Source organism: Canis lupus, chromosome 18, assembly GCF_003254725.2.
Source record: "Canis lupus dingo isolate Sandy chromosome 18, ASM325472v2, whole genome shotgun sequence".
Taxonomy (NCBI): Eukaryota; Metazoa; Chordata; class Mammalia; order Carnivora; family Canidae; genus Canis; species Canis lupus.
The window spans coordinates 52,693,869-52,721,128 of record NC_064260.1 but is presented as its reverse complement, the minus strand read 5'-3'; the positions used below and the strand labels follow the sequence as shown (position 1 = coordinate 52,721,128).

The following is a 27,260-nucleotide window of genomic DNA, read 5'->3' as shown; positions in this document are numbered from 1 at the left end:
CCAGGTGTGGATTTGGCCAGATAGTTAGGCTGCCCCGTATAGTCTGCCTGGGGGCCCCTTCTCTCCCCCCCCCCTTTCTCTAAGATTTTTATTTAACAGAGGAGAGAGCAAGTGAGCACAAGCAGGGGGAGTTGCAGAGGGAGAGGGAAAGGCAGGCTCCCCACTTAGCAAGTAGCCCCATGTAGGGCTTGATCCCAGGATCTTGGGATTGTGACCTGAGCGGAAGGCAGACACTTAACCAACTGAGCCACCCAGGTGCCCCTGGGGGCCCTTCTCTACTGTCCCTGATGCCACGTCACTGCCTTCTTTGGGGCAGTGCCACAGCCTTGTCAGATCTGACATCTGTCTTGTGGCTGGGAGTCATCTATCAGAGGATCTCTCTCCTGTCCACATACCTGGTCATCACAGCTCCTAGAAGCTTCTGCAGCCTAGCACTAATCCTGTCTTGAAACTTTTCACTTGGAATGATCTGGGAACCCAGCCTTCGGGGCTTCTGGAGAGGTCACCTGAGACTGAGAATGAGCTTGAAGCCTAACAGTCACTTTTTGTTAAAAGGAAAATTTGTTTTTTTTATTTATGATAGTCACACAGAGAGAGAGAGAGGGGCAGAGGGAGAAGCAGGCTCCATGCACCAGGAGCCTGACGTGGGATTCGATCCTGGGTGTCCAGGATCGCGCCCTGGGCCAAAGGCAGACGCTAAACCGCCGCGCCACCCAGGGATCCCGAAAGGAAAATTTGTAAGGCGCTTTATTGTGTGTGCCAGCTTCTGTTTTGAGCATTTACAAATACTTACCTCCTTAATGCTCAGAGCAGCACTCAGGTGATAATCATCCCTTTTCTGTAAGTAGGAACTGGGAGGCTCCGGAGAGCCTGGTAACACGTCGACGCCCTCTACTGGTAGGGGGTGGTCAGACTTCGAGCCCAGGCTTAAAACCACCCACTGTCCGAGCTGAAGACCCCGGGCAAGAGGATTTGGGGGAGAGAGCAGGGTTTGAAGAAGCAAGTGGGAACACAGAGGAGAGCAGTGCCAAGGCCTGCCTGAGCCCTAGTTGTTCAGGCTGTGGGGGAGTGCTGGCTGCTGGCACTAGCTCCACGTCGGGATGGCTACGGAGGTGGGGACCAAGGGATGGGCAGGGGTGGGGGCAGGGGGCCATGACTTTCCAGAACTGGGACCCCACCCTACCACAGCCGATTCCGGGTTGTTTCAGCGGCTCGCCCACCCCTTTGTCCCGCGGGGCCGACTCCCTCAGGAGGGCTGAGCCCAAGGGCCAGGCTGTCCCCAGGGACGCCGAGTGGAGGGTTCTTCCGATCCGTAGTGGACCTGGGAGATGCCGGGAGATTAGCGCGGCGCCTGACCGGGGAGGTGAGCCGGCAGATGTCCTGGCCGGGGCCGCGCCGCTGGCCACGCTGGCCGGCCGGCGGGGCAGAAGCAGGACTCGGGGCTGAGACTCCAGGCCGGACCCGGCGGCGACCCGCCTCGGGCTCCTCTGCCCCCCACCTGCCGAGACCGGACGGAATTGGGGGGCTGGGCGGCCGCAGGTAAGGGGCCGCGGGGCACGGCGCCGGCGGCGAGGGCGCGGCACGTAGGGAGGCGCGGCGCGGGAGGGGTTAAGCTTCGGAGGAGGGGGGCTTCTGGAGGCGGGGGGGGGTCCCAGCTCCGGCTGCCGCCCGCTCCGCCCCTGCCGCCGCCGCCGCCGCCGCCTCCGCGGCCCAGCCGGCACCGGCGAGGCCGCGCGGGTGCCTGGGCCGCAGCCGTAGCCGCAGCCGCAGCCGCAGCCGCAGCAGAGCCGACAGTGAGTGCGGGGCCTGCGTGGGAAGGAGTGCGGGGCGCTGGCGGGACTCCCCGGCACGGAGGGGTGCGCAGGGGGCGCGCGTGGGCGCCTCCGGGAGGCGAGCGGCCGCGCATCCTGCGCCCGCACGCTCCCGGCGTCAGCGTGGAAGCCTCGGGAGGCCGTGGGAGCGGACGGCGGGTGTGCGGTGTGTGTGCGGGAGTGTGTGCACACGTGCGCGCGGACCTTCGGGGTGCCTCGGGCGGCGCGCACGCCCCCGAGGGTCCGGGCGTGCCCGTGAGCCCGGGGAGTGCGCAGGTGGAGCGTGTGCGTGCAGCCTGGGCAGCGGGGCAGGAGCGAGCCGCAGGGCGGAGCGTGGGCGCCCGGGCCTTTGTGCCCGCGTGTGTGCGCGTGGGCGCCGCCGCCCGCTGTCCCGGGGGCCGACATCCGTCCGGGAGGATGCTGCCCGGGTCTGGCCCTGATCGCTCCCGCGCGGCTCCTTCCCGGAACGCGGCACACTCCCTGCCCCCCGCCCGGCCTCGCCCCAGCGCAGCCACGGGACCAGCCCCTGGGTTCCTCGAAAGCCCTGCGGGGCGCCGGGAGACCCCGGAGGCTACGCGCCCGGCCCCCCGCGGGTCGCGGCGGAGCGGAGAAGGGGCGCGATGGCGAGAGAAGCGCGAAGATGCTGCGGCAGCCGCGGTGGAGGAGCCGGGACCCGCCATCCCCGTCCCCGCCCTGCGCGGTCCAGCCTCTCCTCCCGCTGCCCCTTCGCGCCTCCTCGCCCCCTCCGCCTCCTGCTCCGAAGCGGGTTCCTCACGCCCCTGCCAGGCCCCGGCGCGGTCTCGCTCGCCCGCCTGTCCCTTGGCTGGCTCGGGCTCTCTTCCCCCCTCCACTCTCCTTCCTTTCCCTTCCCGGGCCCTCCTCGCATCTCGAGTCCTGGAGTCCTCGGACAGGGGCTGAGGGCCGGGCAGCGGAGGTAAGGGGGAGGACAGGGAGGGGGACGGGATGTGTCCTGGCAGAGGGATGTGAAGAGAGGACACTCCCCGGCAGTTAGTGCTGGGGGCTCCAGGACCTCTGGATGCGTGGGGTTTGGAGGAGGAGGGTGTAGGGGGGAGGAGGCCAAGTTACTGACCCCCGCATTCCTGGTTCTGTCCACAGTGACCGCTGCTCCCCAGGAGCCCCCTGCCCGGCCTCCCCAGGCAGGCGGAGGGATTGGCCGGGCCCCTGGGCGCGCCATGCGCAGCACCACACTCCTGGCACTGCTGGCGCTGGTCCTACTCTACTTGGTGTCTGGTGCCCTGGTGTTCCAGGCCCTGGAGCAGCCCCACGAGCAGCAGGCCCAGAGGGAGCTGGGGGAGGTCCGAGAAAAGTTCCTGAGGGCCCATCCGTGTGTGAGCGACCAGGACCTGGGGAGCTTCATCAAGGTGTGTGGGTGGGTGGGAGCCCCTTCAGCACTTGCCTGTGACCCCCTGAAATGTAGTTGCATGCCAGGGGGGGCCCAGACCGCCACCCCCCCACCCCCCGCCTTGAGGGCAGAGTATGGCTGAGGGGTACAGGGCAGAGGCTGGAATCCAGGTCTCTGTGTTTTCAATATGGTGGCCATGGGAACACTTGTCCACCTTGCCTCTCCCGGCATTGGATTGTCTCCTTCAGTTGTGATGGTGGTTGAGTGAAGGAACAAGTGAAGGAGGAAATGAATAAATGTCCGGAGCACATGAGATATGTTACATTTTCACAGGCCTAACTCATTGGTTCTGGGTTGCCGGATGAAATCCAGAGCACCCGGATAATTGTGAATTTTAGCCACTAAAAACTTAAAAAATAAATATGTCCCATGCAAATATTTTGGCAACCCTACATTGGCTTCTCTACTTCTTTGGAATCACAGAGGACTTGGAGATGCCCAAGAACGTTGTGAACAGTCCTCTACCCCATTGGAAAATGCTCTTATAGCTATATCCCTCCCAGTGGTTTCAGAGGCTGTCAGAGGACACATTCAGAGAGTTCCAGGATCCCCTAAACTTGCCACCATGGATACCAAGTTAAGCACCCCTTCTCCCCAGGACACATGCTTATGATAAGGAGGCTAGAGGAAGGGCAAGTGAGGAACCGGTTCAGCTTTGGTTCAGTGACTAAAGAAAGTGCTGGGCTTCAGCCTTCTGGGGGTACTATCAGAAAAGCACCTTAGTTGCTTTCTGTGATTTCTGAGTAGCTCTCATATAAAATCCCTAAGGAGTAACTTTAATAAATTAATGTTTATTACTTTATTGAAGAGTACCCCTTTCCTTGCCTGTTCTTTTGGAGGGAGGAGCCATCACGGCAGGGAGGCCTCAGTGTCCCCCCCCCCCCTTCCTAAGGTGGCAGGGCCAGGAGCAGAGATGAGGGTGGGGTGGGGCCAGGACACAGGTGACTTGATGTTGTCTCTGACACTTCCAGAATGCCCACTGAGGCTCAGAGAGGCCTGGGGAGGAGAATGTGTCTGGCCAGACCACAGGGCAGAGGGAGGAAGGGAATCTGACCTATTTTATTTTCACGATGTAAATGCTTTTGTCCTGGATAAAAAAAGAAGAAAAGGAAGGGCAGAAATTACAAGTGTGGGCGACAGCTGCTTTCTCTTCCACAATTAGGCAGTCATGCAGCAAGTGTGCACCTACTGTGTGCTAGGTGCTGTGCTATACACCGTAGGTGAGCAGGGAAATTGGTAGAGGGGTGGACCAGATGCAGGCTCTACCCTAGAGAATGTCACTCTGGGATGAGGGGAGACAGATCCATGGAGAGACCACTGTAAGATTCAGTGGAAAGGGAGCTTTCCTTGCTTCCTTCTTTGTTAAACACCTGTTATATGCTGGCCCCTGAGCAAGGTGCTGGGGGCAAGGAGGGAGATGCCAGGGACCTTTGAGAGGAGCTGGTGATTGAAATGAGGCAGGTGAGCCCTGTAGAATTTAGAGATGTGTGATTGGTTTGCAACAGACCTGCCAGCAGAGGAACAGCATGGGCAAAGGCGTGGAAGTTGGAAAGCTCAGAGTGTTTTGCAGAACTCGGATTTAGCAGATGCCTAGTCATTCGAAGCAAAAATTAGAACACACAGGATGACAAAGGATTTTTTCCCCCTAAGTAGTGAATTTATTGGGAAAGTCTTGCAAAATAAAATTAAATCACTTTAAATCATACATTTCACTTCTTGGCTTCATTTAAAAATTGTGATTACAGGAAATGGTATCATCTCAGAAAATCTGGGGGTAAAGTCACTGCAACTTGGGTTTCACATGGGGGCCCCAGGAAAGAAGGCTGGGGAAAGGAAGGTGAGGACTAGATTGAGAAGGAGCTGAAATGCTGCGCTGGGAGTGTGGACTCTATGCTGCTACAGAAGGGAGCTGTGGAGGATTTAGAGCAGTCACTTTTAGGAAGATTAATTTGGAATGGGTCTTGCTAATGAGGATTGCAGTCAGAGAGGAAGAATGTGGTTTTTGAGCTCTCCCACTGCCTTTGTGCCTTGGCTCTGTGCTCTTGGGGGAAGGGCCCCTCTGCCTCCCCTGGTCCCCCATTATGCTCTGACCTCTGTCCCTTAAGGCAGACACTCTCAAAACGCAGACTCTGTCTCAAAGAGACCTGCAAGGTGGCAAGAGGGGCAGATACACAGCCATCTCATTAATTTAATCTTATTTACTGAGCACCTACTACGTAGCACAGGGTTTGGCTTGGATTTCAGTAGGGTGGGCGGGGGTTTGTGTGTCCATGAACCTTCAAATATTGGGGACAAAATTTGATGCTATATGAAGCTTCCTGGAGAAAGGGTCCCTAACTTCCATCAGATTTTCTAAGGCAAGTTGCTCAAACTCAGCTTCCCTAGGGGCGGTGGGAGTGGTGGGGTCTGTGGAAAGCTGAAAATCATGGCATGATCACTACTTGGGACTAATTTAACAAATGCACAGGGCTTATTTTGGCGTGAGTGCTTTAACTCTTCATAACTGTCTGAGATAGACACTAGTATCATCAGGCACAGAGTCAACTTGCCTGGGGTCACACTGCATGGACATTTGAACCCAGTGGTCCAGGTCTGTGCTCCTGAGCTCCGTAAATTTGAAATCTTTTGTGTGAAATGAAGGGGCAGATAACTAAAATCTTTCTGTTTTTTCTTAAGATTTATTTATGCATGAATGTATTCACTTATTTAGAGAAAGAGTGCTTTAGCACACGCAAAGGAGCACTCTAGCACGCACCACAGGAGCTCTAGCACAAACCACAGGTGCACTCCAGCATGCAGGAGGAGAGGGGTGGGGGGAAGGGGCAGAGGGAGGGGAGAGAGAGAATCCTAAGCAGACCCCCTGCAGAGTGTGAACCCCCCCAAGGGGGCTCAGTTTCAGGACCCTGAGATCATGAGCTGAACCAAATCAAGAGTCCCTCGATTTACCGACTAAGCCACCCAGGCACCCCAATTAAAATATTTCTGAAATAATGTGGAGGTCAAACACAACTGAGCCACCGGATTTTGCAGTGTCTACTCTGAGGGGGAAGACGGGAGGGAAGGGGAGAGTGGGGAGGGGATGGAGGACACCTCTCTGGAGACTGGTGGGCCGGGGGCTTGGCCAGGACAGTAAGGAGGGACTGAGGTTCCTCCTTCTGCGCCTTGTCCTGCAGGAGGTGGCTGATGCCCTGGGAGGGGGTGCGAACCCTGATACCAACTCAACCAGTAACAACAACCACTCAGCCTGGGACCTGGGCAGCGCCTTCTTTTTCTCAGGCACCATCATCACCACCATCGGTGGGGGAGGGGACTGGGCATGGGAGGGGGGCAAGGGGCCGCTGGGTTTTCTCCTGGGGGAAGGTGCAAAGGGAGGAAGTGGGTGCCAGGCAACCCCTAGACCTCCTGCACGGCCCCTCTGCCCAGGCTACGGCAACGCGGCCCTGCGCACGGATGCTGGGCGCCTCTTCTGCATCTTTTATGCGCTGGTGGGGATCCCGCTGTTCGGGATCCTGCTGGCAGGGGTCGGGGACCGGCTGGGCTCCTCTCTGCGCCGTGGCATCGGTCACATCGAAGCCATCTTCCTGGTGAGCTGCTCCTCGCCCTGCGCGCCCTTGCGCTGAGCTTGGGTTACCCTTCCCTACGTCCCCGCCCCGCAAGTGAGCGCCGGCCTCCGGGCGTCTCGGCCGCGGGAGCCTGGCGCACAGGCTTCCGGAGGAGGGGGTGTGGGGCGTGTGCCTGGAGGTTTTGGCGACTCCTCGGGTCCTGCCCATTGCTCCTCCCTGCAGAAGTGGCATGTGCCACCGGAGCTGGTGCGAATACTATCCGCGGTGCTCTTCCTGCTCATCGGCTGCCTGCTCTTTGTTCTCACGCCCACGTTCGTGTTCTGCTACGTGGAGGGCTGGAGCAAGCTGGAGGCCATCTACTTCGTCGTAGTGACGCTCACCACGGTGGGCTTCGGGGACTATGTGGCCGGTGAGGCCACCTTTCTTGTGCTGCACTTCCCTCTCCACTTTATTCATGCTCTGGGGCCCTGCACTCTTGCTTCTTCCTCCAAATTCCTTGTGGTGTGTGTGCGCTCACAGGCGCTGGGTCCAATCCCTACCTGCACTCACGGAATGCACCTTTGGAATGCACCTTTGCGTTTTTGCACGGTTGCAACACCTCATTTGCTCTTACATTCTTGCATGTCTGCACCCCATGCATGTGCACACATATATTAAGTGCACCCCTCACACATCACATTCTTATATATGTGCACCCCTTCCATATGCTCACATTTGGAGGTGTGAGCACACTCACTTGCATATTATTATGTGGCACATCTTTAGGTAATGCACACTTGTCTTGCATGCATTCACACACTCTAGCACATACTCACTGATTGCCCTGGGGAGGCAGATCCTCTCACTGAGCTGGGAAGAGGGGCCATGAACCAGCAGCTCACAGGCTTAAAGTTTGCCCCACAATCAACATTCTTCTGGCCTCCCCGGTGGTATCCCAGGCGCCAGCCCCAACCAGGGCAATGCAGCCTACCAGCCGCTGGTGTGGTTCTGGATCCTGCTCGGCCTGGCCTACTTCGCCTCTGTACTCACCACCATCGGGAACTGGCTGCGAGTAGTGTCCCGCCGCACTCGGGCAGAGGTAGGCGCCCCTGGGTCGGTGCTGCTCTTGTGCTGTGCACTGATGCATTGTACCCTAACAGCGGGTTGATCAGTCCACCTCCCTTCCAGAGTGTGGGCCTCTCAAGGCAGGGACCGAGTACCCCTGCAACGTGCATCCGGTCCAGGAGCAAAGGGTTAAACTTGGACCGGTTGCAGATGACTCCATCTCTGCTCCCATGAATAGGGTTGTGAGATTTGGAAAAAAAACAAAAAAACAGGAAGCCCAGTTAAATGTGACTTTCAGATAAATTATAGATAATATGTTAGTGTAAGTAAGTCCCAAATGTTGCCCCGAGAGAGACACGCATATATTAAAATTAAAATTTTATTTGTCCTTTATCTGAAAGTCACATTTAACTGGGCGACCTGTGTTGTGTCACCCTACTGGGCGCTCCAGCCCGAGGAGCTAGTTCGATAGAGGCGCAAAGGTCTCTAGGGGGCACCGGAAGGGTAGCTGACATAAAACTGGGGCTTTCTAGAGAAGCTCCTGGAGAGGAGCGGATGGAGGAGAGGAGACTGTGTAGCTGGGTGATGAGCCTTTCCCCCGCCCTGGCGGTCTGAGACTGGAGGAGCAGGGGGACGAGAGGGGTCCGTGCCCGACTGGCGAACGGGCAGGTTCCCGGGGTTGCAGAGGCGGTCGAGGACCCGCGGCCGAGGGCTGCCTTTACTCCCCGCGCAGATGGGCGGCCTCACAGCGCAGGCCGCCAGCTGGACCGGCACGGTGACGGCGCGGGTGACCCAGCGAGTCGGGCCCACGGCGCCACCGCCGCTGGAGAAGGAGCGGCCGTTCCTGCCTCCACCGCCGCGCTCGGCGCCGCCCGCCGGCAGGCCCCCGTCCCCGCTCCCCGTGAAGGCCGAGCCGCCCTCGCCGTCCTCCCCGTCCACCCCGCCCTCGGCCTCCGCGCTGGATTACCCCAGCGAGAACCTGGCCTTCATCGACGAGTCCTCCGACACGCAGAGCGAGCGCGGCTGCGCGCTGCCCCGCGCGCCACGGGGCCGCCGCCGCCCCCCCAACCCTCCCCGGAAGCCCGTGCGGCCGCGGGAGAAAGGCGGACCGGTGTAGGGGCGGGACCCCCGGCCTGGGCCTCTCCAGGGGCTCGGCTCTCGCGCTCTCCCCGGCATGCTCTGTTTGTTTGACCAAAGAGGCCTCGGGACCGCACCGAGGCCTGGGGAGGAGGCTGCGGGTTGCCACTCCCCGCCCCGGCCCTCTCCTCACTTCATCCGTTTGCAGACCCCATGGCTTTCTGTCTCGCTGTTCGGCTGGGCCCGTCCCCCACACCTCACGACTGTGCCTCAAAAGCCTGCATCAATAAACGAAAAACAGTTTGCACCGCTGCGGGCGTGCGCGCTCCGGGGACGCGAGGGGCTGTGGGAGTGCTTGCGTCGGCTCGGGCCACCTCCGGGACAATCCCGGCCTCGTGTGACCCCCGAGCCGAGCCCCCCACCTCCCCCACTCCCCACGGCTTGGGCCCCTGTCTCTGCCGGAGGCTACCAGGCAGGGTCGGGAATAGGAACGTGCCAAGGTGGGCGGCGAGTCTGCGACCTCAGCACGGACTCGGGGAGGCGGGGGTGGGGCGGAGATAAAGGCTCCAGGGGCGGGGGGGGGGGGGCTGCAGATTGAACTCCCTCGCGAGGCCCGCAGCGCTGCGCCATTCGGAGCGGGACCTGGCCCCTCCCCGCTCCTGGAGCGTGACCCCTTGCGGCGACGCGGTCCGTTGGGGCAAACCATGGAGGAAAAGCCTTTCAAAGTAAGGACTCTTTCCGGGCCCCCTCCCCCGGTGAGCCCCCAGCCTGGGTCCAGCCCGGGTCCCTGGCCCGGGCAGCTCCCATCGAGCCCCGAGCTGACCCGACGATGACCCGACGACCGAGTCAAAGCCCTGGCGGGGCTCAGGGTCCCCGCCCCCAGCCTGCCCGTCTTCTCCTTCCCGAGTCCCCGCGGCCCGTGGCTGCCCTCGTTGTATGTGGCCCACAGGCGTCTTTGGGTAGCCATGGCTCAGACGACTCGAGCCCAGACAACGACATCCGGAATCTGTGGACCAGGGCCACGCTGTCGCAGCCGGAGCTGAATGTGCCGCGGTCCAAGATCTGCGATGACTCGGACGCGGAGGGCAGCAGCCTGGGCAGCAAGACTCGCCAGTGGTACAGTCGGAAGGCCGGCCGCGAGTCGGATGGTGGTTGGGAAGAATGGGAGGACGGAGAGGACAAGGACGGCTTCAGGCGGGAGGGTCTCCACGAGCACTTGTCTTTGGAGATGGAGCTGCGTCGGGGCAGCATCCTGGGAAGCCATCTGGAGGAAGACGTCGATTCCAAGACCGAGAGCGGTCAGTGTGGCCTCACAGGGCTGTGGAGATCCACAGGGGAGGGGGCTGGCCAGGACCTCGATATCTGTTGCTGTGAAGTTGAGGGTGCGGGGTGGGGTGGGGACTGTAGGATCCGCTTCCAGGATTCTCTTCCCCCGACGGGCGCCGGTTATCTTTTACGCTTTTAAATCGACCAGACATTCTTGGAGCGCCCCCTACCGGGCAGGCGTCATACAAAGTCCTGGGGCCAAGGCACGCCAGGTCCGAGAGACACCCGCGAAAATGCGCCAAGGCAGCGCGGGAGAAGCAGGACCGGGCTTTTAATGGAATTACTGGGGTAGTTAAGAGGAGGGAGTTATTTCTTTGTGTATGGATTTGCTGTCGTTGAGGAGGTGCCTGTCTTTCATTCACACGGTCATTGGCCACAGTTTCTTCTTCTTCTTTTTTAAGATTTTATTTATGTACTTGAGAAAGAGAGAGAGAGAACAAGTAGGGGAGCAGCAAAGGGAGAGGAAAAAGCAGGCTCTCCAATGAGCAGGGAGCCAGATGTGGGGCTTGGTCCCAGGACCCTGGGATTATGACCCCAGCCTAAGGCAGACCTTCAACCAACTGAGCCACCCAGGTGCCTCCACTGGCTACAATTTTAAGTGTCTCCTTCTTGCTGGGCACTGTCTGAGACTTGCCCCTGCTCCCCAGCTCCTACATCAGGGGATTGCAATGGATAATATTGTAATTGCCGTTTATTGAGTGCTTGCTGTGTGTGCCTGGCACTGGCACTGGACTTCCTTTGCATGATGGTCTTAAACTTCAGCACCTCCATAAGGAGATATTCTTATTACTCCATTTTACAAATAGAACTTGAGGGTTACAAAGTCACTGCTCCTAAGCTCACCTAATGGGGTAGTCAGAACTGGAATCTCTGTGGGTGGGACAATAAAGCCCAGGGAAATAAACTACTGTCCTGTACTGTTTCCCGGTAAGGTGGCACCTGGAGCTGGTCACTCTGAAGGTCACTCCCCCCACCACAAGCCTGACCATAAATTTCCTCTGCTCCAGGGAAAACCTAGCAGTTTGCAGATCACTGATCTCTCTTTTTCTCTTCTCCCAGAAGTATCTTCCTCAGAGTCATCGCTCAGTATCTCGAAGCACACACCCCATCGAGCCTACTGGATAGAGCAGCAGAACAGGGTTAGAAACACCCAGGAAGATTGGGGATTTTAGTGGGGTGGGGATGGGCAATTTGGGGTTGCAGAGGTGAAGGGGGGAGGGTGGTTTGTAGAGTGGAGGGGCAGGCAGGTTGGTTGGGGGTCTTGAGGCTAGAGGGAGCAGGTGGGGCATTTCAGCTCCGGGCAGGGCTGGGGTTCCTGGGACATCTGAGCCTCTTGCTGCCTCTCCAGCTGCCACTGCCTCTGATGGAAGTCATGGAGAATGAAGCTCTGGAAATCCTCACCAAAGCCCTCTGGAGTGAGCGCTTTCCCCCAGCTCCCACAAGAGACCCTGGGGGATTTTGCTGGGCTTGGGCCTCTGGGAGTGGGGTTTCAGGATGTGCATGCCTTGTCAGATTCCCCTAACACCCACAAGTATTCCAGGAGCCCTACCAAAAGTAAAAAATGGGGGGACTGGGCACAGGGACACCCAGTCAGGAAAAAGCATGGGTGACTTTCAGGGGCCTGGGCTCCAGCCTTAACGCAGCCCCTCTCTAGCTAACTCGGCTTTTCTAAAGCTGTTTCTACACTCCCTACTCTTTGTGTGACCTTGGCTCCCTCCCTCGGGTGCTACGAGGAACCACTGGACAATGGATTATTTGGGTAAAAGTCCCCTCCTTTGCCCTGCTTATAATTTAAGACAGGGTTGCTGGCTAATTGCTTAGAGTAGGTGGCCCAGGAGGTGTCCACAGAGCTGCCAGCTACCACAGTTTAGGCCTGCAACACTCTAACCTTGTCCTCACCATTGCTCCACCTCAACACTCGCATCCTCCTCCACATCCCCCATCTGTTTAGCGTACAGGTGTATAACTTGACCCTTAAAAAAAAAAAAACCTGTCAGGGCCCAGCACCTTGGAGATCCAGTTTCCCAGACTAACACAGAACCGAGTGCCAAGCGTTCCTGCCACCCCAAGTCACCCGCGGTTCCTCAAATCTCACATGCAGCGCCGCTGCTGGGGAGGCCATGCCCCTGCTCACTGCTCTGAGTGGAGCTCTGTCCTCCAGGCTACCGGTCAGGGATTGGCCGGGATCACTTCCTGACCAAGCAGCTGCAGCGATACATCGAGGGGCTCAAGAGGCGTCGGAGCAAGAGGCTGCACCTCGTAACGTATTGAGAACGCCGCTTCCGGCTCAAGTGACCGACAGCCCGACTCCAGCCCCCCGCCCCTGTCCCGTCCCCAGACCCAAGCCTGACCCCGTCCACGTGGAATTTGAGTCCTAAAGAAATAAAAGACTGTGCACGGTCGGTGAGTCAGTGCGTGGCTGCCCGCGTGAGGCGGACGCATGTGGCTCCGCCCTTCCCCGTGACCTTCACTCGGTCACCGCAGTGACCTTGAGCGTTCTCCGTCCAGGCCCTATTGGCTCCTCCTTCCCGGGACTCGCAATCCAGGACTTCTTGCATGTTTTATGTCTGCTTCTCCCGGCTCCGGTCGAGCAGCTGTGTGGGGATATTGGCTCTGCGGTCCGAGTGCCCCATCGTGTAATCTTGAGGGAAGGGGGAGAAGGTAAAGGGGTAGCGCCTTTCCTCCAGTTTGGGTGCGCTAGGCCCCGCCCCTCATGCATATGCAGTTACACGAGCCTCCCCGCTGCCCCGCCCTCTCATTTGCATATGCAAGTCTCTCCCTGCCCCGCAGCTGCGGCCGCAGAACCGCCTCGTCCACTCCTCTCGCGCGCAGCGCGCCCCGCCCCTCGTTACGTAAGACCGCCGCTGGTTCCAACACCCCGCGGAGCCTCCAGGTCTCCGCTGGCCTCGCCCCTCAGCCGCCGCCTTCCCCAGTGCGCCGCCCCGGCTCGGCGGCGGTGGGCGGGGCCCTCGCGAAGGTCCGCCCCCTGGCTCCGCCGGCTCCGCCCCGACCGGTCCGGGCACGCAGGCGCCGCCGCTCCACTTGTCTGATTAGCATAGAGCGCCAAGGCCCGCCCCCTGCTTTGCATGCGCAGGCCGGCCCCACCCCCGCTGTCAGCTGGAGGAAGCAGAGTAGGAAGCGGCCGCGATGTCCTTTTGTGTCCTACAAGCCGCCGGCGGCGCCGCCGAGTGAGGGGACGCGGCGCGGCGGGGCGGTGCGGCCCGAGGAGGCGGCGGAGGAGGGGCCGTTCGCGGCCCCAGGCTCACCCCGGCGCTCCGGGCCGCTCGGCCCCCATGCCTGCCAGCCCGCCTCGCCGGAGCCCCAGGTCCGGGGGCGGAGGGGAGCGCCGCTGAGGGCGGGGGACGGGCGGGACGCGGGGGCCATGTGCGAGCGCGGCTGGGAGGCGGGGGTCGGGGGCGCTCCGGCTCCGGGACCAACCGGGGTCACGGCTGGGACCGGGTCCAGGGCCGGACGGGCTTAGGGTCCGGGCGGGATCCGGTGTTAAGGTCCGAGTGCGTCGGCCTGGGGCAGGGGCCGGTTCTGGCTCCGGCTGCGGGTCCTGCCCGGGGTCAGGCTTGGGCCTCGGATCCAGCCCCAGGGCAGGGTTCACTCCCGCCCCCGGAGCAAGTCGAAGTCCTAGGGGCGGGCCTCGGTGGGAGACAGGGAGGGTTCCCTGTCGGGGAAGGGGCTTCGAGGACCACGTGGGGGCGCTCGAAGGGGCCGTGGGCCACCCGCCTCTCTGGGTCAAAGGTCATCGCACCGGCAGGGGAGAACTTCCTCCTCCTTGGCGCTCCCCATTTACTTCCTGATAACCTGATAGAGGTCTCCTGCGGGCGGAGGGGGAGGGGAGGCGCGGCAACTTTAGGCAACTTTCCGTAGGTGGGCGCAGGTTGGGGGGGCGGGGCGCCCCTGAGGTAGAGGATTCTGCGGCAGCAGAAGTGTAAGAGCGGTTGTGCTGGCGGGGGTTAGGGGGCCAGGTGGGGTGTAAGGAGGTGGACCCGCGTCGGCCGGTGGGCCTGGGATTGGGATGCCGGGCTAGGTGGGGCGGGGTGTCAGGTGTGAAAGGGTTTGAGTGTGTGTGTCAGGTGGGCGCAAGGTGAGTGTGTTTGGGATTGAGTGTGTGTGATGGTGAGCCTTGGGTGTGACTCTGTTTATGGGTTGTGCACTTTAGTAGGAGTGTGTGAAGACAAATGGAAGCCAGAGTGAGAGCCAGGGTTTGGGGAAGGCCATGTGTGAGAGCGCGGAAGTGCCCAGTAGAGAGTGAGCATGTGTGAGCATGTGAGGATACCTGGGAACCCAGGTGAGTGGGAGTGCGTGAACCCCACCAACTGCCCTCGTGTGCCTGGTTTGCACTTTTGAATGGAGGACACCCAAGTGAAGGGAAATCACCAAGGTGTCCAACATCTGGAGAAAATTGAAAGGTATCTGGCTACTGGCTGAGGATTCCAGATGGGGTTGAAGGTCACCTGGGGACTAAGGTTACCCTGCTCCTTGGCCCTGGTGGGAGTAGGGAGTTTCCAGACCTCCCCCAGTTTTCCAAGTGGGAGACCTTGCTGTCAGTTACTGGCCCTGGAGGCTTTGGAGGCTCTGTTCCCATGGTAACAGCTGGGGGGGGCCCTCTTCATGGGCAGCCCTTCCATGGACTCTGCCCCTCCTTCCCTCCCCCTCAATGATCCTGGAAGCCTGGCCCTAGGCCTGGGGTTGGGCAACCAGGGTGGCATTGTGTATCCATCCCCCATCCCAGTGTCTCCCTGTGTGACCCAACAGGTCTCTCCCTGCAGGTGACCAGCGCCATGTCCAGCCAGGTGGTGGGCATTGAGCCTCTCTACATCAAGGCAGAGCCAGCAAGCCCCGACAGCCCAAAGGGTTCCTCGGAGACCGAGACTGAGCCCCCTGTGGCCCTGGCTCCTGGCCCAGCTCCCACCCGCTGCCTCCCAGGCCACAAGGAAGAGGAGGATGGGGAGGGGGCTGGGCCTGGCGAGCAGGGTGGTGGAAAGCTGGTGCTCAGCTCCCTGCCCAAACGCCTCTGTCTCGTCTGTGGGGATGTGGCTTCTGGCTACCACTATGGTGTGGCGTCCTGTGAGGCCTGCAAAGCCTTCTTCAAGAGGACCATCCAGGGTGAGCCCCCACTGCACTCCTGTGCGTTTTTGCCCTTCTGGGCCTAGCACTCCCCAGGGTGCACTGCTGGGTGGCAGTAGGTCCTCAGACTGCTGCAGTACCATTTGGGGTTCCCAAGTTCCTCCTACCTCCTGGGAGTGCTGTTTCCCTGCAAAGTTAAATAAAGCCACCAGGATGTGTTGATGGATTGATTGGATGTGGGATGTGAGAGAGGACTCTAGGTTTCTGGGTGCTGGGACCCTAGCACCTTCCTTGGTGGCTCTGAAAAATTTAGAAGCAGCCCCTGTCTGCTTCTAAACTGTGTTCTCGCTTCTGGCTGCTGCTGACCTCTCAGCAACCCATAAGGTGCCAGCATTGTGACCCTAGTTGCGGCCCAGGAAGATTTTTTAAAGTTTTGTTCAGGTCCCATGGGTAGAAAATAGCAGAACCAGGATTTGAACTTGGGTTGATTCAGGTCCAGAGCTGACGGCTGCCTCTGCTTATTACTTATAACTGAACTTCGGACAGATGGCTCGCAACTGATTGTGACATTCCAGTGGGTTTTGATTTGGCCAACACCCACTGCTCTAAAACCATCTGTGCTCTCTTCTGGTTGGAAGGCCGGCGAAGTAAGTGGTCCAGATCCAGGTGTCTCCTACCCACCTAGCACTCCTTCATTCTCTGTTGACTCCGTTGCCAAACTTTATTGAGCCTTAGCCATAGATCACAATCATTTATTGAGCATTTGGGCACTGTGAACCATGCTGAACACATTACCTTGACATTTCCTTCCATTCTTACTAGCTGTCTTTGTAGGAAGTACTGTTTTGATCTCATTTTACAGATGGGAGAATTGAGGGCCTGGGGGCTTAGGTACTGGACTCACTCAAGGTCATGTAGTTGGTAAGTGGTAGTGTCAGGATGGGCCCCTGGCCGCCTCCAGAGCCCTTGTTCTTCACAGACCTGTGCTTTGCTGTCCTGACCATTGTTCCAGGCATGGGGACCTAGCTGGGACTAAGCCATGTATATTCCAGCAGAAGTGAGAGAGAAAACAATGAATTGCACAAAACTGTTGTAATATAGCTGTTGTCTGGAGGGGGAGGAGCAGGATGTGTGCCAAGGAATCTGGTTGGGCTGGGGGCTCTGGAGGTCTCCTCGGAGGAGGTGTCTTGAGCTGCCTGCACAGGCCTGAATAAAGGGTATAGGAGGAATGTGCCTATGAAGCCAGGAGGGCCAACATGCCTTTACTCAGTCAGATGTTAGGAGGAGCTGCCACTACGTGCCAGGCCATGTTCCCAGCACTAGGCAGTCCTGGCCTTCATGGAGCAGATGCTAAAGGAGGAAGACAGATAATAAAATAAGTATGTGTGTAGTGGCTCAGAGGGTGCCAAGAGGTGACGAGAAACTATCAGTCTGGGCAGGTGGCAGAAGTCTGTAGAGGGGCACCCGGCATTCTCAGAGCAGGGCCAGGGAGGGCCTGCCTCCCTGAGGTGACAGGGAGTAGAGATCTGAAGGAGGTGAGGGAGCGGTGTGCCCTGAGGCTGGGGTCTGTGTGAGGAATTCTGAGTTGGCTGGGCCAGAGCAGAGTGCGAGGCAGATGACATTAGAAAGGTGGGCCCTGGAGACCTCACAGGCCTCAGGGACACTTGGGCTTTTACTCTGAGGGGGGAAATCACAGGGTTTGGAGCAGGGGAGGGACAGGATCTGACTTAGGTTGAAGGAGTTGTCCTGGCCCCTGTATTGACATTAACAAGGCAGAAGAGGAGGCCAGAAGGAAGGTGAGGTGATGGTGACTCTGGTTAGGGGTGGGAGCAGGCACGGGGTTAGGATGAGTCAGCTTCTGGACATATTAGGAGGTGAAGCTCACCAGGTCCTGTCAATGGGTTGGATTTTGGTGTAAGAGAAGAATCAAAGATGTTTCCTGGGTTTCTGCTTGAACAGCTGGACACATGGGAGTTGTAGGTTTTGGAGGGGTAGGTCGAGGGCTCCATTTAGGACAAGTGAAGTTTGTCACGCCTTCTAGATGTACAAGAGGTTGAGGCGGTGGGATGTGAGTCTAGAGTTCACGCAGCTCTATTGATAGAAATGTGAAGGCCCAAGACCGGTGAGTTCACCATGGGAGTGAGTTGATGGAGACGAGGTCCCAGGGCAGCCCTGGGTCCTTCAATGGAAGGAGTGTGTGGGGTACACAGAAACTACAAAGTGGTCAGTGAGGTGGAAGGAAGATGGGTGTGGTGTCCTAGAGGCAAAAGGTGAAAAGTGTCCCCATGTTTGTGGGAGCAGGACATGATCCATGGCATTAGATGCCCCTTTAGGCCAAGTAAGATGAGGACAAGAATGGACTATGGGATGTAGCAGTGTGGAGGCTGCTGTGGCCCTGGATGGGAACAGATGAGGTTAGTAGAGTCCAGGGACGTGGCTTGACTAGAGGCTGGGGGCAGAGGTCAGTCTGACACCTCTGGTCTCAAGCTTCCCTTGCCTAGTCAGGAGCCCCCAGCCCAGAGGCCAGTCCCCCTAGGGCTCTGGGCTTCCCTGCCACACTCTGGGCACTCCTGCTCTTCCCAGACCTGTGCTTGCCCTGGGTGAGTCCGGGCTCTCCCATCTTCTGAGCCCCCTCTGGGCCCTGGGAGGCCGCCACTGGAGCCCTGCCTCTTTCTGGCAGGGAGCATTGAGTACAGCTGTCCGGCTTCCAACGAGTGCGAGATCACCAAGCGGAGACGCAAGGCCTGCCAGGCCTGTCGCTTCACCAAGTGCCTGCGGGTGGGCATGCTCAAGGAGGGTGAGCACGGGGCACGGGCCTGGGTGCATGGAGCTGGGGTGGGCAAGGCCTGGGAAGTTCTGGTGGAATCTACTGGGCAGGAGGGCTCTGCACAGTAAGCCACCCCCAGCCCCATGGACACAGCCCTATCCTAAATTCAAGGAGTACGTCTGGACCGTGTCCGAGGTGGGCGCCAGAAGTACAAGCGGCGGCCCGAGGTGGACCCGTTACCCTTCCCAGGCTCCTTCCCTGCTGGACCCCTGGCAGTAGCTGGAGGCCCTCGGAAAACTGGTGAGAGTGCTATGGGTCCTCGAAGTTCAGGTTCAGATGGGGCCGGGACATGAGAGGCCTGTTAGGTGTCTGTCCCCCAGGATGGGTATCGTGGGCATTGGGCTCTCGGTTTTCCTTTCATTTGTTGGCAATACATCTCCCTGAAGTATTTTTAAAAATACCTTTTTTTTTTTTTAAATCAGTCCCTGAGTAGTACACCTGGGAACCGGGAAAGATTTTTCTCATACTCAGAACTTGTCCATGAACTTGATTTCCCTGGGAGATGGTGAGAGCCCTTCCCGAGAGCAGTGTCCAGGCCTGGCTGGCCAGTGGCTATGAGGAAGGCTGCAGGGGAACTAATTTGGGCAAGACACTTGACCCTGAAGGGGCCTGCAGGGGGATGAATTCGAGTGCCTCTTCCATCTGTCACTGCAGCTCCTGTAAATGCACTGGTGTCTCACCTGCTGGTGGTAGAGCCCGAGAAGCTCTATGCCATGCCTGACCCAGCGGGCCCTGACGGACACCTCCCAGCTGTGGCTACCCTCTGTGACCTCTTTGACCGAGAGATTGTGGTCACCATCAGCTGGGCCAAGAGTATCCCAGGTAAAGGGCCGGGGTGATGTGGGGCTTCCCTCTGTAGGCCAGGCCATGCCTGGCTCTGGTGAGCTTGTTCAGCCAGGTCTGCTTCCCACTATCCTCCAGGCTTCTCGTCACTGTCACTGTCTGACCAGATGTCAGTACTGCAGAGTGTATGGATGGAGGTCTTGGTGTTGGGTGTGGCCCAGCGCTCACTGCCACTGCAGGATGAGCTGGCCTTTGCTGAGGACCTGGTCCTGGATGAAGAGGGGGCACGAGCAGCTGGCTTGGGGGAACTTGGGGCCGCCCTGCTGCAGCTGGTGAGGCGACTGCAGGCCCTGAGGCTGGAGCGTGAGGAATATGTCCTGCTGAAGGCTCTGGCCCTTGCCAATTCAGGTGAGTCCATGGTGACAGGTGTCTCCAGGAGGCCCTCTAGTCTGTAACCCTGATTGTGGCACCATCTCATCTCACAGATGATAAAAATTGGGGATTAGGGATGAATAGTGTTTTGTTTCAAGTCCCAAAGGTGAGGGCAGACCCAGGAACTACATGTAGGATTTGGAGCTCTAGGGCCATCCTTATGTGGACAGGTGAACGATTCAGTGGGAGGGAAGTGGGGGGAAGACAAAAGGTGGCCATAGGTGAGGAAGAAAGGGTGGGCCATGGCTCATGGGCAGGAGCAGTGAGTGGTGCTCCAATAAGCCTATCGGATCTGCATCTGGCTCCTCCTCAGGCCCCATCCCACAGTGCTCAAGCAGATGTGGGCTTAGCCATTTCTGGAGATGGTCCATGTCAACAGCATCTGACCCCTCCTTGCAGACTCCGTGCACATTGAGGATGCCGAGGCTGTGGAGCAGCTGCGAGAAGCTCTACATGAGGCCCTGCTGGAATATGAAGCCGGCCGGGCAGGCCCCGGAGGGGGTGCTGAGCGGCGGCGGGCAGGCAGGCTGCTGCTCACACTACCGCTCCTACGCCAGACAGCGGGCAAAGTGCTGGCCCATTTCTACGGGGTGAAGCTGGAGGGCAAGGTGCCCATGCACAAGCTGTTCTTGGAGATGCTCGAGGCCATGATGGACTGAGGCAAGGGGTGGGCATGGGTGGGGGTGCTGGCAGGACCCGCCCGGAATGGGTTCAGCCCCAAGGGGGCAGAGCTGGGGTCTGGGCAGTGCCACAGCCTGCTGGCAGGGCCAGGGCAATATCATCAGCCCCTGGGAACAGGCCCTACGCCCTCCCCTCCTCTCTCCCAGGGGGTCTTAGAAGCTGGGAATGTGTGCGCCCAGGCTCTGGGCACAGTGCTGCCCCTTGCAAGCCATAACGTGCCCCCAGAGTGTCGGGGGCCTTGCGGAAGCCATAGGGGGCTGCAGGGGACATGTGTGTGTGTGTTGGGGGTGGGGGCAGAAGCCTGATCTCAGGGAGGGAAGGGAGTGGAGGCAACAGTCTCCCAGTGGGTGATGCTTTTGCTGCTGCTTAATCCTACCCCCTCTCCAGAGCAGAGGGGGATTTGGAGAGCAAAGGCCCCTGCCCCCTTCGCTCCTCTCCTCATCATTTGCATTGGGCATTACTGCCCCCCCCCCTTGAAGCAATAACTCCAAGCAGGCTCCAGCCCCTGGACCCCTGGGGTGGCCATGGCCCCCCATCAGCTCCCACCCAGCCTCCTCAGGGGGTAGTGAGAGCACTGCCTCTATGCCCTGCAGAGCAATAACACTATATTTATTTTTGGGTTTGGCCAGGGAGGTGCAGGGACATAGGGCAAGCCAGGGCCCAGAGCCCTTGGCTGTACAGAGACTCTATTTTAATGTATATTTGCTGCAAAGAGAAACCGCTTTTGGTTTTGAACCTTTAATGAGAAAAAGAAATATATCGAGCTCAAGAACATCGTGTTTCTCGTGTGTCACTGGGTCACGGGTGGGGATACACGATGGACTAGCAAATAGGCTAGATATAAACAGAAACATACACAGTTACAGACTTCAAAATTAGTATCTGGCACGATTAAGTCTCGGTTTCCTCATCACTCAGCAGCATGTTGGGGATCCCGCGACTGATGGGGAACAGACGTCCAGACTCTGGGCACTGCAGGGTGCCCTCCAACACATCCACCTGCGGGGAAGCGGGAAACAGAGCTGAGTACCCGCAGCCTCGGGCTGTGGCTGGGTGGCCGGGGAAGCAAGCGATGGGCTAGCTCTCACCTCCAGCAGCACGTGGTGCATCTGCCTCAGGAATTTCTCATCATGCTCATACCCTTCAATCGGCCCTTTGGGTACCTCGACCAGATGCAACTGTGGGCAAAGGCCTAAGTCATCTCCGGGCGTCCCGCCCCTCGCTCTGGGCTGGCGGTGAGACCACTCCCCCCCGCCCCACTCCCCCGGAAGGTGAACACGGGCGTGGGGGAGGGTCCTCACGGTCTCCGCCGCCTCCAGAAGCGCCGCCCACTCCACCTTGGGTATCATACGCGCCACGAAGTCGGGATTGAACTCCACGGGGTTGATGCGGACCTCGGTGGCCTGCAGGGTGGAGGGCTTCTGTTAGGGACCAGAGCCCGGCTTCATTCCGCCCAGGGCACGGCCGCGAGCCCGCCCCCCCGCCGTTACCTGGAGGCGCAGAGGGAAGCCACGGGGCCCCACCCCCCGCACATGCGAGCTCAGCAGGTTGTGGGTGAGCAGCTTCATGTCGCGGCAACGCGCTTTCCCCAGGCCGGAACCGGAGGAAAGCGGACACTCCTCGCGTCACTTCCGGAACCGCTCCCGTCTCTGTCCTATTGGACGGCTCGGGCCAGCGGAAGTGGCCGGCATGCTGCAAGTTCCCGAGCAGCCGGGGCGGAGGGGCTTGAAGAGCTTGGTCGGGTCACGCGCTGCTGCCGGAAGCGGCCTGGCAGAGGACTGCGGCGTAGCCCCAGTGGCTTCCATTCACTACAGATCACGCTCAGTGTAGATCACGTGTAAAGCCGCCGCAGCGCAGGGGCCTTTGCTGAATGCAAAATAAACATGCTTTTCTCCTACACGGGCGGCCTGGCACCATCGTCTGCCGCCCCTCGCTTCCGGGTAAGGAAACGCTGCGGTCAATCCGTAAATTACGCCCACCACGAGAGCGACAACCCATCCCTGCACGCAAATAAGCCGCGCGGCTGTCGAAAGCCCCGCCCGCTTGTAACTGCCCTGGTTGTCCAGCCCCAGACGCCCAAGAGCCGAGCGCCCCAGAAGCCCCGCCCCTTGCTCGCGCCCCGACGCCTGCGCAGTGGAGGAGCCCAGCCGTGGGCGGGCCTCGCTGATGCTCCGCCTCTCGCGGGATCCCGCGGGGGCTTATCCTGCTGGGCCCCGCCCCTCGCCGCGCCTGGGCCGCGGGGGCCGGGCCGTGGTGCGCGGCGGGGTCGGCGTGCGGCCGCTTGCGTTGGACGCCCTGACCGGCCCGGTGGGCTCCGGGTTCGTCCCCGCGGCTGCCTTCGGGTCTGCAGCACAGGCAGTGTCGACAGCCGGAGGGTGCGGCAGCGAGGCAGGGACTGGACGCTTGGCGGGGCCCACGGTTTCAGAAGCGCCGCCTCCGCCATGGCCCCAATCAAGGTGACCGCTGGCCGGGCCAGCTTGAGCTCCCCTCCCGCCCGTCCTCCCGGGAGAGAATCCCCCTCCTTCCTGCCCTCAGGACCCCTGCCCGCCGCGCCGGACGCTCCTCCTGCGGTTCTCCCTCAGCCACACCCTTTTGCAGTCTCGCCAGTTTTAGGGGACTTGTACCCCATCCACTGGACAGCCCCAGAGCTCTCGAGCCTTCCCCTCGCCCCCTTCCCATTTCCACCATGCGGCACCAAGATGGGTCTCCACCATCTGTAGGCGTCTCCTCCGCCTTCCGGAACCGGCCCTCTCCTCTGCCGCAGGGCTGCTCTTCAACCCTCCTACGTGCCCCTCCCCTGCAAACCTTCCTGCACGTTCTTGTTATATTTTTGGGGCATCACTCTTCACCCCATCGTCTGGAACAAGTGTTTTCCGTTAGAGCCCCTGTTTTGTCTCCTCCTTTCCGCTTCTCCCGCAGCTCATGCCCACCCTTCTGCCGAGTCTTTCAAACCCTCACCTGGAATGATCCTGGGAACCCTTCCACGTTCTTCTGAAACCTCCTCCTCCTTTATCTTCCTCCCACTCCCTGATTTGTCCTCCCTTCCCGTATTTCCTCTGGCTCCATGAAACATTCACACACTCTTCCTAAGTAGACTAATCCATCCCCTTTGAGAAATTCCTTTTATTTTATTCCCCCTCCCCAACTTTTCACCTTCTGCTGGTCTCCCCTTTTCTCTTCCTGAGCGCTGGACACTCAGACCTGGCCAGGGGCCTCTCCCTCCCTGTTGTCAGCGTCTCCTCCTCACCCCTTAGATAGGCCCCATGCATCTCCTCCCCTGCCTGCAGATCCCACTTCTTTCTGGTAAGAAAGAGACTCCCTGATTACTCAATCCCTTGCAACACCCAGGGAGGCCTCCTCCTCCATTTTCTGTTGTCATCAACAAACCGGTGAAAGGAATAGGGCCATCTTGAAACCTGGAGGATGTGGAGTAATCAGGCGGTGGGGGGAAGAGGGTAGGTAGGGTGGCAGGGAGGGATCGCTGGAAACTGGCTGGTTAGGATGTTACAAGTCTGTCAACTCTGCTCCACTAGAAGGAACTGCCTGGTCTGGTTTAACACCTTTCCTTTGGCCTCTTTACCCACCCCCTCACTCCCCAACTCCTTATTTCCTTGTCTAGCCTATCTCTAGTCATCTTTGCTCACTTTTAAAGTAACCAAAGTAATCATGAAGCCATTCCCTCTAGGTGGGAGATGCCATCCCTTCGGTGACGGTTTTTGAAGGGGAGCCTGGGAACGAGGTGAACCTGGCAGAGCTGTTCAAGGGCAAGAAGGGGGTGCTGTTTGGAGTCCCTGGGGCCTTTACCCCTGGCTGTTCCAAGGTGAGACCACCCTTCTGGGACTCCCTGGTTGGAATCTTGTGTATACATCTGTATTGTTCCTAAGTCCTAGGGCAGCTTGCGACGAGGACACATAGATAAGGTGACAGAAGGCCTATCAGAGCACTCAGAAAATAAGTGGAGGTGGTGAAAAGGTAGTGACATCAGGAATGCAGGAGAAAAGGGTCTTGTGATTAAGTCCCACCTGTCTTATTGATGTTGCTGGTGATGGGCACCATGGATGGGCACCATGGAAGGTGCTTGGGTAAATAAAGTATAGTCATGTCCCTGGGATGAAGTTCATGGTGACTACCGAACACTCGAGTTTGGACCTGAGCTTCCTTGTGGCTTATGCGTTTCTAACGGTCTGATCAAAGATATTCAAAAGGAAATGAGGATTTCCTGGAGATAATGGGTAGGCCAATGAGCAGAGGCAATTATCCCTCTGCTGACCCTTCATTTCCCCTCCTAGACCCACTTGCCAGGATTCATGGAGCAGGCTGAGGCTCTGAAGGCCAAGGGGGTCCAGGTGATAGCCTGTCTGAGCGTTAATGATGTCTTCGTGACTGAGGCATGGGGACGAGCTCATAACTCAGGAGGCAAGGTGAGATGTGGGCCCTGCAGGGGGTCAGGGGCCAGGCAGGGGATTGTTCTTTTGACCTTTACTTTCTCCTTAGGTTAGGCTGTTGGCTGACCCCACTGGGGCCTTTGGGAAGGTGAGTGCACACCAGCAACCCCCACACTAGAGGGTGGTCCCTGTGCCGGGCCTTGGATACAGGAACTGGGAGGGACATGGCTATAATGTGAGGGACAGCTGGTGGGGACAGGGCTTGGTCTGTTCTGGAAGTTTCTAAGCCTTGTCTCTGCTTTTTCTTTTAGGAGACAGATTTGTTACTAGATGATTCATTGGTATCTCTCTTTGGAAATCATCGGCTCAAGAGGTAAAAGTAGGAGGGTCTTCTGTGGGGTTCCCCTGCACCCCTTCGACCTCCATTCCCAGCCTTCAGGCCTAGGCTGTTGTAATTGGCTTGGTGTCTCTCTCTTAAAGATTTACTTATTTTAGAGAGAGCGAGAGCATGCACACAAGTGTGCAGAAGTGAGCAAAGGGAGAGGGAGAGAGAGTCTTAAACAGACTCCATGCTGAGTGCAGAGCCTGATGAGGGGCTTGATCTCATGAACCTGAGATCATGACCTGAGGGGAAACCAAAAGTCAGATGCTTCACTGCACTACCCAAGCGCCCCTGGCCGTCTCTCTTTCTGGCAGGTTCTCTATGGTGATAGAGAATGGCATAGTGAAGTCCTTGAATGTGGAGCCAGATGGTACAGGCCTCACCTGCAGCCTGGCCCCCAACATCCTCTCGCAGCTCTGAGTGCCTGGGCCCAGATATACTCCTTCTACTCTTTCGTGTGTTGCACCTGCCCAGCCCTGGACAAAGGGCCCACTCTGCTCCAACTTCGACGAGGTCCACCCAGTGGGAATTGTGACCAAATTTCTGCAATAAACATTTCAGCTTTTCAATGAGTCCTTGTTTTTGTTTTTGTTTTTGTTTTTAAAGATCTATTTATCTGCGAGAGAGCGCAGGTGTATTGGGGGGTAGTAGGGGGTGGGGAGAGGCAGAGGGAGAGAAGCAGACTCCCTGCTGAGCTTGGAGCCTGGACATAGGGCTCAATCTCATGAACCTGAGATCATGACCTGAGTTGAAATCAAAAGAGTCAGATGCTTAACCAACTGCACCACTGAGGTGCCCTTACTCCTCGATTTTGAATTGCTGATTTGCTGAGGGCCAGGCCTTAAGACAGTCACAACTGTGAAGGTAGTGGGCAGGGGCCTAAGGGGTACTAATGAGGTGGGGGGCCTGATTTTATTAAGGACATAGGGAGAACATTTGAATAAAGTGTTATGAAGCATCAATATACAGGTTGGGAAAGGGCCAGTGGTCCAAAGAGCAAGGGACAGAGCAGTCTGTGTAGAGGGAATAGGCCCTAGGCATACACAAACTTGGCTTGCAGCCATGATGTTTTTCTTTTTATTTTTTTTTTTAGATTTTTCTTCATTAGAGAGCTTGCTTGCACAGATAGGTGGAGTGGCAGACAGAGGGAGAGGGAGAAACAGACTCCCCATTGAGCAGAAATCCTGGCTTGGGACTTGATCCCAGGACCCTGGGATCACGACTTTCCTCGAAGGCAGACACCTAACCAACTGAGCCATCCAGGTGCCCCCATGACCTTTTGCATTTGATCTCTGGGTGTTGGCTGACTTCATGTAGACTTTAAACCTCAGGGTAGGGGCTTTGGCTCTAGCTACCGCCCAACCTGTGCCAGGCTTTTGCCCCACTATTCTTTTAGACCGTGTCAAACCCCTCCCAGGAGCACCTGCACCCCAGGAAGGGCTTCTGGCACTTTGGGCCCGACTGATAGAAAGGGCTCCATCTGTGGAGGCAGTACTGGCTTAATCCAGGAGAGCTTCCTGGGAGAGGAGTCTAGGTGAGTTGTTGGGTAGAGGAGGAGATGCCAGTGAGGCCTGATTGGTGCTGGCTGTACTGTGAGGGGCTGTGGGTCAGGAAGGCCAGCAGGGATTAGGGCTGCAGGCCATTGCTGTGTGCAGGCCCTGCTCTTGGGCCTCTGCTTTTTGCCTGTGGGAAGTCTTGCACTTGGCATCAGGCAGCAATCACTAGGCCTCTGCTGTGTTTAGGAGCTCATAGTCTTAAGAAGGGTAGACACTTAGAGCTGCCTCTTGAGGTGTAGTAAAAATCCTCATGATCCTGGGGGGTGTGATCCTGAGGGTCTCAGGTGGAGAGAGTGCTGGAATCAGCGGCTAGGCTCTCTGAGCCTCCTGTCACATTGGCTGTGTGCCCTACTGCTCTTCCCTGCAGAGCTTATGCTGCCCTGGCACCTCTCCACTGTAAGCACAAGCCAGTCTCTGTTGCTGCCACTCAGCAGCTTGTTTCTTTCACTCCTGGACTCTTCGTCTGAGGCCCAGGAAGGCCTCTGAGAGAGTGTGTCACCTCCAGGGTCCTGTTGCTATTTCCTGGGCCTCTTGGCCAGCCTGAGGAGGCTTCTAGGGCCTGTGTAGCCCCTTTGGTGAGCATGATGGGAGTCAGGTGTGAGTGAGGGTGGCCACCTATCTTAGCTTGCTGGGGTGGGTGGTGTCCTGTTAGCTGCTGTGGATATTGGAGGCCCTGGGATCAATGATCACATTATAAGAGAATGGGGCAGAGCTTCAGCTCCTGGGTGGACCTGTTGTATTTCAGGCTTGTAGATAAAGGGCAGGCCAGGGCATAGTGGCCTAGACCAGTGGGTTCTGGAGGCCTGGAGCTGTAACTGGCAGGGCAGTGTAGGCGTGAGCTTCCTGGGCTGTTGGTGGCCAAAGGGCTAATGTTTTTGTTTGTTTTAAGAT

General features: G+C 58.4%; 5 protein-coding genes across 21 annotated transcripts; 4 read left to right on the top strand and 1 right to left on the bottom strand.

Moving 5' to 3' along the window:
• The first annotated feature begins 966 nt into the window (after window positions 1–966).
• KCNK4 (potassium two pore domain channel subfamily K member 4) lies at window positions 967–9,230 on the top strand. 12 transcript variants are annotated; one of them, XM_049096749.1, is made up of 7 exons: window positions 967–1,112; window positions 3,080–3,193; window positions 6,408–6,531; window positions 6,658–6,818; window positions 7,020–7,206; window positions 7,736–7,875; window positions 8,575–9,230. In XM_049096749.1, exons 1-7 carry the CDS (start codon window positions 1,101–1,103, stop codon window positions 8,956–8,958), a joined length of 1,122 nt encoding a protein of 373 aa, XP_048952706.1. In that variant the 5' UTR covers window positions 967–1,100; the 3' UTR covers window positions 8,959–9,230. The 12 variants fall into 12 exon arrangements, with proteins under 12 accessions (XP_048952706.1, XP_048952702.1, XP_048952701.1 ...); XM_049096745.1 differs by lacking the exon at window positions 6,408–6,531 and adding an exon at window positions 1,317–1,539 and having other exon boundaries at window positions 972–1,112; window positions 2,928–3,193; XM_049096744.1 differs by lacking the exon at window positions 6,408–6,531 and adding an exon at window positions 1,209–1,539 and having other exon boundaries at window positions 975–1,112; window positions 2,928–3,193.
• Window positions 9,231–9,490: 260 nt separating this feature from the next.
• Window positions 9,491–12,646, top strand: CATSPERZ (catsper channel auxiliary subunit zeta). Its single transcript, XM_025445747.3, has 5 exons — window positions 9,491–9,643; window positions 9,868–10,216; window positions 11,304–11,383; window positions 11,593–11,659; window positions 12,406–12,646. Exons 1-5 carry the CDS (start codon window positions 9,623–9,625, stop codon window positions 12,513–12,515), a joined length of 627 nt encoding a protein of 208 aa, XP_025301532.1. The 5' UTR covers window positions 9,491–9,622; the 3' UTR covers window positions 12,516–12,646.
• A 708-nt stretch (window positions 12,647–13,354) lies between these two features.
• On the top strand, window positions 13,355–20,818 carry ESRRA (estrogen related receptor alpha). Of its 3 annotated transcripts, none has more exons than XM_049096739.1 (7): window positions 13,355–13,569; window positions 15,026–15,362; window positions 18,004–18,120; window positions 18,262–18,390; window positions 18,805–18,972; window positions 19,072–19,341; window positions 19,679–20,818. In XM_049096739.1, exons 2-7 carry the CDS (start codon window positions 15,038–15,040, stop codon window positions 19,957–19,959), a joined length of 1,290 nt encoding a protein of 429 aa, XP_048952696.1. In that variant the 5' UTR covers window positions 13,355–13,569; window positions 15,026–15,037; the 3' UTR covers window positions 19,960–20,818. The 3 variants fall into 3 exon arrangements, with proteins under 3 accessions (XP_048952696.1, XP_025301530.1, XP_048952697.1); XM_025445745.3 differs by having other exon boundaries at window positions 13,361–13,569; window positions 19,765–20,818; XM_049096740.1 differs by lacking the exon at window positions 13,355–13,569 and adding an exon at window positions 13,667–14,066.
• On the bottom strand, window positions 20,769–21,686 carry TRMT112 (tRNA methyltransferase activator subunit 11-2). Of its 2 annotated transcripts, none has more exons than XM_025445750.3 (4): window positions 21,537–21,686; window positions 21,348–21,449; window positions 21,135–21,224; window positions 20,769–21,045 (listed from the first exon to the last, which is right to left on the bottom strand). In XM_025445750.3, the coding sequence occupies exons 1-4, from the start codon at window positions 21,612–21,614 to the stop codon at window positions 20,938–20,940; spliced, it is 378 nt and encodes a 125-aa protein (XP_025301535.1). In that variant the 5' UTR covers window positions 21,615–21,686; the 3' UTR covers window positions 20,769–20,937. The 2 variants fall into 2 exon arrangements, with proteins under 2 accessions (XP_025301535.1, XP_025301536.1); XM_025445751.3 differs by having other exon boundaries at window positions 21,384–21,449.
• A 161-nt stretch (window positions 21,687–21,847) lies between these two features.
• Window positions 21,848–25,385, top strand: PRDX5 (peroxiredoxin 5). 3 transcript variants are annotated; one of them, XM_025445748.3, is made up of 6 exons: window positions 21,848–21,986; window positions 23,732–23,866; window positions 24,336–24,467; window positions 24,541–24,579; window positions 24,743–24,804; window positions 25,128–25,385. In XM_025445748.3, exons 1-6 carry the CDS (start codon window positions 21,930–21,932, stop codon window positions 25,231–25,233), a joined length of 531 nt encoding a protein of 176 aa, XP_025301533.1. In that variant the 5' UTR covers window positions 21,848–21,929; the 3' UTR covers window positions 25,234–25,385. The 3 variants fall into 3 exon arrangements, with proteins under 3 accessions (XP_025301533.1, XP_025301534.1, XP_035557609.1); XM_025445749.3 differs by lacking the exon at window positions 21,848–21,986 and adding an exon at window positions 22,215–22,502; XM_035701716.1 differs by lacking the exon at window positions 21,848–21,986 and adding an exon at window positions 23,533–23,592.
• Window positions 25,386–27,260: the final 1,875 nt, after the last annotated feature.

Bases quoted from the DNA above. Each gene is read 5' to 3' on its own strand.
- KCNK4 (XM_049096742.1), top strand. From the start codon at position 2,432: ATGGCGAGAGAAGCGCGAAGATGCTGCGGCAGCCGCGGTGGAGGAGCC. The intron at 2,746-2,927 runs GTAAGGGGGAGG...TTCTGTCCACAG, and splicing joins CTGAGGGCCGGGCAGCGGAG to TGACCGCTGCTCCCCAGGAG. The intron at 6,819-7,019 runs GTGAGCTGCTCC...TCCTCCCTGCAG, and splicing joins ACATCGAAGCCATCTTCCTG to AAGTGGCATGTGCCACCGGA.
- CATSPERZ (XM_025445747.3), top strand. From the start codon at position 9,623: ATGGAGGAAAAGCCTTTCAAA. The intron at 11,384-11,592 runs GTTAGAAACACC...CTGCCTCTCCAG, and splicing joins GGATAGAGCAGCAGAACAGG to CTGCCACTGCCTCTGATGGA. The intron at 11,660-12,405 runs GTGAGCGCTTTC...TCTGTCCTCCAG, and splicing joins CCTCACCAAAGCCCTCTGGA to GCTACCGGTCAGGGATTGGC.
- ESRRA (XM_049096739.1), top strand. From the start codon at position 15,038: ATGTCCAGCCAGGTGGTGGGCATTGAGCCTCTCTACATCAAGGCAGAG. The intron at 18,121-18,261 runs GTGAGCACGGGG...CCTAAATTCAAG, and splicing joins GGTGGGCATGCTCAAGGAGG to GAGTACGTCTGGACCGTGTC. The intron at 18,391-18,804 runs GTGAGAGTGCTA...CTGTCACTGCAG, and splicing joins TGGAGGCCCTCGGAAAACTG to CTCCTGTAAATGCACTGGTG.
- TRMT112 (XM_025445750.3), bottom strand. From the start codon at position 21,614: ATGAAGCTGCTCACCCACAACCTGCTGAGCTCGCATGTGCGGGGGGTG. The intron at 21,450-21,536 runs GTAACGGCGGGG...TCCACCCTGCAG, and splicing joins GCTTCCCTCTGCGCCTCCAG to GCCACCGAGGTCCGCATCAA. The intron at 21,046-21,134 runs GTGAGAGCTAGC...GCTTCCCCGCAG, and splicing joins TGCACCACGTGCTGCTGGAG to GTGGATGTGTTGGAGGGCAC.
- PRDX5 (XM_025445748.3), top strand. From the start codon at position 21,930: ATGCTTTTCTCCTACACGGGCGGCCTGGCACCATCGTCTGCCGCCCCT. The intron at 23,867-24,335 runs GTGAGACCACCC...TTCCCCTCCTAG, and splicing joins TTACCCCTGGCTGTTCCAAG to ACCCACTTGCCAGGATTCAT. The intron at 24,580-24,742 runs GTGAGTGCACAC...TTTTTCTTTTAG, and splicing joins CCACTGGGGCCTTTGGGAAG to GAGACAGATTTGTTACTAGA.